Source organism: Musa acuminata, chromosome BXJ3-5, assembly GCF_036884655.1.
Source record: "Musa acuminata AAA Group cultivar baxijiao chromosome BXJ3-5, Cavendish_Baxijiao_AAA, whole genome shotgun sequence".
Classification (NCBI taxonomy): Eukaryota; Viridiplantae; Streptophyta; class Magnoliopsida; order Zingiberales; family Musaceae; genus Musa; species Musa acuminata.
This window is the reverse complement of record NC_088353.1, coordinates 23,586,684-23,592,683: the sequence shown is the minus strand read 5'-3', so window position 1 is coordinate 23,592,683 and position 6,000 is coordinate 23,586,684. Positions and strand designations below refer to the sequence as shown.

The window sequence follows — 6,000 nt, the reverse complement described above, 5'->3', positions numbered from 1 at the left end:
AATTTGTTTTTAATTATTTAACTAAACTTTAGTTAAAATCATTAATCTGCGCTTTGTCTATTTCAACTCGTGAGACATCACATGATCATGGGTGCTTTGATCGATGATATTCGTAGATTTTTGTTTTTTTGCAAATTTTAAAAAGAAAATAAATCTTGAAAATAACCCCTCCGATTATTTTCTCTATTTTGCTTTTGGGATCGGGTAGGATGACGAAATGATATCCTCAAATTAACGCGATTTCTCCTTTTTCCTTTAATTTTTCTTGTTTTAAATGGCCACACTTTTACGTATGATAGCGTCATCGCCCCTATTCGACTTGTAAGTGCAATTCTTCTCTCTGGGCCCATGTTAGTTTGTAGACCTTACGCTTACCCGTTCTCCGACTGGAGGACACGTTGGGCAAACGGACCATTATTCTTGAGCGGACGCCGGGTAGATTCGAGCGCTGTGGGTAAAGCTTATTAAAAATAGGTTGACATTCAATTATTTCTGCGTAACATTCCTGAAAGGCTACGTTAAAATGACCAAATCACTCTCGTCAAATGGAAAATATGGATGACAAAATAGTCATTTTAATATTGGCAAGCGGCTAGTGGGGATTGAATCTTGACGAGGGATCTGCAATAACCCATTCCTTAGGGATCTTAATCGCATCCTCCAGAGAATGGTGGCCCTGTTCTCAAAGATGATCGAAACCATCTATTCTCCGTTCTGTAAAACTCGATGGTCAGGATCATCCTGGGGCATCGCTCCAGCTCGAGCACCGGCTAACGGAGGCCGCTCAATCCCCGTTGATCCCGCACGTGGAAATCATGCCATCGCGCATCACAGGACCGCCACGTACGCATCAATGTTCGTGCATTCACGACCGTGGCAGAGTAGCGGCTAACGTACGGGTCCTCTTTTGCTGCAACGCCCCCGTGAATCGATGAAATCCGAGAGACTGAGTAGAATGATATAACATTGGTCGGTTACGAGGACTTGTAATTATCATTTTTCTCCCAGGGATTAATGAGACGAGATCAAGTCTCGCCAACAAACACCTCCCCCACACCGTCCATCTCGCCCTCGTAACCCCGCCTCTCCGATTCCGATCGCCTCCGCCGGCCACAAGGATTCAATCCGATCCCTTCGATTCCTATCTGAAGGCCCTCCGATCGCCGTCCGGATCCCTGCTCCCTCGCTGCCGCCTTCGCCACCGCCACCGCCATCGCCCACGGTCCCTTCGCCTCCTGTCCGCCTCGGATCCCTCGGCCGCCGTGGATGGAGAGATCGAGGAGAGTCGGATCCGCGAGGCTTTGCTGCTGAGGAGAGGGGTTGAGAGGAGAAGATGCCCGGCCTCTCGACGAGGAGTGCTCAATTCGGCAGTGCCCCGCCGCCCGTCCGATCCGCCTCCCCCGATGGCATCTGGTCCAAGCACCTTGATAGCATCACCTTCGATCAGCTGCACAAGGTAATCCGTCGGATCGACGGTTTTGGTGTTGCTTTGGGTTGTTGTCGGTTGTGCCTAGTCCTTGATCCGGTTTTGGTCTGGATCATTTTGTTGTTCTTTTTTTTCTGTGAGGTGTGCATTGATTGTTTGAGTTCTTCATGCAAATCGATCTAGTTTTGTTTCAAGCTTGTTTTGATTGGATTGGATTAGGAATTCAATTTTGCATCATATAATGCGCTTCCTTTATGAAAAAATGGCCCAAGACCTAGGGCCGAAGCAAGAAATTATTAGCATATCCGAATGTGTTCACTGTATGCTTAGTACAAATTCGGAACCAACAGTCTCTTTTGCTTGTGGTTGATAAATATTAATTGCTGAATAGACTGGCATGCATCTTTTAACATTCAGTGAACGATGAACAGAGAAAATAAAAGATGTCTAATTTGCAACTCCTATGTTATTGATAGAGAAATTCACCAACTGAGAAAATTTTGTTTTCTGTTTGTTCTTGGTTAATGAATTTATTATTTTATTCTTATATTCTAAGCATTAATATTTTCATCAATGCAATTGAATTAGTTTTGGAGTGAGCTACCACTTCGTGCACGAAAGGAGCTGCTGAGGCTAGATAAACAGACCCTATTTGAACAAGCTAGGAGGAACCTCTACTGTTCAAGGTGTAATGGGTTGCTTCTGGAAGGCTTCTCACAGATAATCACTTATGGGAAGTCATTGCAGCAGGAAGATCCCAGCTTTCAGCAATCTGATAGAGCTGGGACCCGCCAATCCCAGAACACCAATGATTTTGAGGTGCTGGATCCATCGTTGCATCCCTGGGGAGGCCTGACAACGACTAAGCATGGAATTCTGACAGTTCTCGACTGCTTTATGTGTGCAAGATCACTGAAGACACTCCAAAATGTATGCATGCCATGCTATTGTGATCCTTTCTGAAACATAATTTTATGTTTCAAACAATCAAATTGCTGATTATCTTTTTTCATATTTAATGTCTGTAAACTTTTCAGATCCTCTTTATCTGTGAAGTTTTCTCTTTCTTACTCCTGGTCTTCTATTGCATGCTTTTCTACATATATCTTTAATCTGGTTAGGCTTTTGTAGTTAATGCTGAATCCCACCAAGAATGTTATTAGTTTCAAAATGGTAGACTAAGATTCCATATGAGTTGCCGACTTTCTTTTCTTATTATTATATTCGGGAAATGCATGGCCTTTCATTTTTTGGTCGTTCTGTAGGTATTCGATAATGCTCGAGCTAGGGAACGTGAACGGGAATTGCTTTACCCTGATGCATGTGGTGTCGGAGGCAGGGGTTGGATAAGCCAAGGGATGGCTAATTATGGCAGGGGGCATGGACATGGAGCCCGCGAAACCTGTGCTTTGCATACTGCAAGGCTTTCATGCGATACACTTGTGGATTTCTGGTCTGCCCTAGGTGAGGAAACTAGATCATCCCTCTTGCGGATGAAGGAGGAGGATTTCATCGAGAGGCTTATGTACAGGTGGGATTTTTTTTTGTTTTCCTTTAAGTTTTGGCTTTCTTTTTGGGAACTTCTTTTTCATAGTGGATAAATGATTTGATAATTTAGTATCAAAATAGAAAAGAAAGGAGTTGGTTGGTCCTTAGTTGCTATAAACATAGTAGGACACAAATCCTTACATTTATGGTCTAAAAAGTATTTAGATAAAATAATGTTGCTATAGCTTATAGCTTTTAATATTGTTCCACCAAAGAATCTAAGTAATTTGATAGTTGGTTTTGGTACAGAAGATATTCTTTTGAATGAAAAAAGGAAAAAGGGAGGCCTTTGCTAGACTGAACCGCAGAACCTTTAAGATCAAGCTTATGCATATTGGATGTCGAAGTATAGGATCCTAAGTGTGTTTCCAATGGAAACAGAGCAGAAAATGAAGCTTTTATGTACAAGATTTTTGGCTCTTAGGTCGACAATGACATTAAATACAAATAGCTGAAACCAACTGTAGGTGTATTTGGTTGCAGAAAATTGAAAATGGAAAAGGATTTTAGGAGAAAAGTCAGGTCAGCAAAGGGAAATGAATGCAGTGTTTTGAAAAACACTAGGCGCTATGGTCCTAAAACACCCGAGGCGCTAAGCCCTCGCCCAGGAGAAGCGAAGTGCTCTCGAATATTAAAATATAAAAAATATATATTACAATTGATAAATATGATTTAAAATGAAATCTCATCAAATATTTCTTATGGAAGCCAATTTAAATTTTGTCATATATTAGAGGAACCTATTGGTGCAAGGTCAACTAATTTAAATTTTATCAAATTGGTATGTTGTTGATATTGTTTTAACTAGTGAAATTACAAAAAATCATAATATAAGATAAAATCAACTTTCCCATTAGGGGCAAGTTTGTAGCTTCTTGCTGATGATGGCGAAGGAATTTTTGAAAATGTCCCTCGTTGGCGGAGGGAGTTGCGCACGAAGGCAGCGGCGGTGGAAGAAGCTGTGGATGGCAACGTTGGCGGAGGGAGCTGCGCATGAGAAAAGCAGTGGCGGAGGAAGTATGATGAATGGGATTGGGAAGTCGATGGTAGAGGGAGTTGCGCACGAAGGCAGTAGCGACGTACCAGAGGTGGGTCAGGCGGCGACATAGGTCTAGGGTTTCACTGGGTCGGTGGTGTCGAGGGGCGGGGGTGGGGGGGGGTTTGGGGTTGGGGTTCAGTGATAGGTTTAGTTGGTTTGATTGAACCAAGCTATATGTTCAACTGGAACGACGCTCACATTCACTACAGAACTCGCCCGAGGCGCTCGGTGCCTAGGCTCAGGTGACCACCCAAACGATGCTTTATTGAAGCATGTCACCCAGATTATGTGGGGGGTTTGGGGTTGGGGTTCAGTGATAGGTTTAGTTGGTTTGATTGAACCAAGCTATATGTTCAACTGGAACGACGCTCACATTCACTACAGAACTCGCCCGAGGCGCTCGGTGCCTAGGCTCAGGTGACCACCCAAACGATGCTTTATTGAAGCATGTCACCCAGATTATGTGAGGCACTCGGGCCTTGCGTCACTTCAGTGCCCAGGCTGTCACGAACGGTCGTCGTGCACTCACAACAACTTCGTTCAACGAATCGTTTGTCGCTTTTGCATGCTTGTACAGAGACATAACAACTTGTTTTGCCTTAGTTTTGTATGTTTTTGCTTGTAAAACGCATGTTCGAACAGGTTGCAATGTTGTCGTGCGACCGCTCGCTGCGCCGGGTCGAAATGCCCCAAAATAGCTCTATTTTCGCGTGCCACGGCTTGTTTTCTGCAAGCCGCAGCAGCACACCAAAACATCAGCCATCTCAGCACCTTGGAACCCCCCGGGTGGCACAGGGCTGGATGAGGCTTCGGTATATTGTCGGGCGTTGGAAAAATCTTCAAAAGTTCACACATTAACTTGGCAGGAACTTGCCTTCGCACCTGGCACCCGGTGAGCAGTTGTTTGTGGACTTGCAACTGTTCGTTCTACCTTCTAAAGTCTTTGTTTTCTCCTTCCTCTCTTTTCTCTCTTGCACTCAAGGTGCTTGCTGAATTGCTTGTAAAGCTTCCCTCTTCGCGAGACATCGGGACTTGTCCGTTGTAAAGTAACGGTTTTCAATCTAATCAACTTTTTGTTTTACAGGTCCTTCGGGACCTGTACAAGGTTACAACTAGGCTGAACCTTTGCAGATGCATATGTTGTAAGGGCGCCTCATGACCTTAGGCGATCCCAGCTACGTCCGAGAAGTTGGCGTAAGGGTGTGTTACGACTTAGGCAACTCAAGCTAAGTTCGCGACTTAACCGCAAGGGTGCCTCACGACTTAGGCAATTCCAGCTAAGTCCGTGGCAATATGGTATCAGAGAAGGCAAGCGATTCAAGCAAGCAGCGAAGAAACTTCTCAATCTCACCATGGCCAAGCATCGTGGCGAATCGAGCAAGGCGGGACAAGTCGGACCATTGCCCCAAGCAATCGCAGGTGGGCTGCAAGTGCAAACTCGCTCTCATATTGGTGGAGCTACATTGGTGGATCGTGGTAGCGAATATGATGAGCGAGAAGTTGGCTACTCTTCGTGATCGGAGGAGGCGCAATCTGGAGCTCCAATCGGGAAGAAGAGCCATAAGGAGAGACTCACAATGGAGGAAACCTGCTTGGATGTTCTTGAAGCGAGCTTGAAGGAACTTTACCAAGGCCAATGAAAGCTTCTTGGGGTAGAGAGCTCGCAAGAAGAAGCTGAATCTCGAATCGACAAGGTTGAAGCCCTAGTCGATTGATTGACGGATGATACCAAAGACTTTGTGCAACATTTGCACGAAGTTGTGGCAGAACTCACTTCCAGAGTGGCAGCGCTCACAAGGGCACTAAATGCAGTAGGGAGCAACACCCGCATTGTGCCGCCACAAAACTTGAGGGCACCTGAGCCTCATCGCGATTGAGGTGTTAGGGACACAAAAGAACTCGAGAATTTCTTGTTCTAAAGCCATGAGCTAAAACCATGAGCTAAAATCAAAGTGAGCTAAAATCAGCTCAGCAAGTGATAAAATAT

General features: G+C 44.8%; 1 protein-coding gene across 1 annotated transcript in view; it reads left to right on the top strand.

The window, feature by feature from the left end:
- The first annotated feature begins 939 nt into the window (after positions 1 to 939).
- Positions 940 to 6,000, top strand: part of LOC135638345 (uncharacterized) — a 50,158-nt gene continuing 45,097 nt past the window's right edge. Inside the window, exons 1-3 of the mRNA XM_065151447.1 lie at positions 940 to 1,456; positions 2,015 to 2,356; positions 2,692 to 2,957. Coding sequence (XP_065007519.1) covers positions 1,334 to 1,456; positions 2,015 to 2,356; positions 2,692 to 2,957 — 731 coding nt within the window. The 5' untranslated portion in view covers positions 940 to 1,333. The remainder of the gene's footprint in view (positions 1,457 to 2,014; positions 2,357 to 2,691; positions 2,958 to 6,000) is intronic.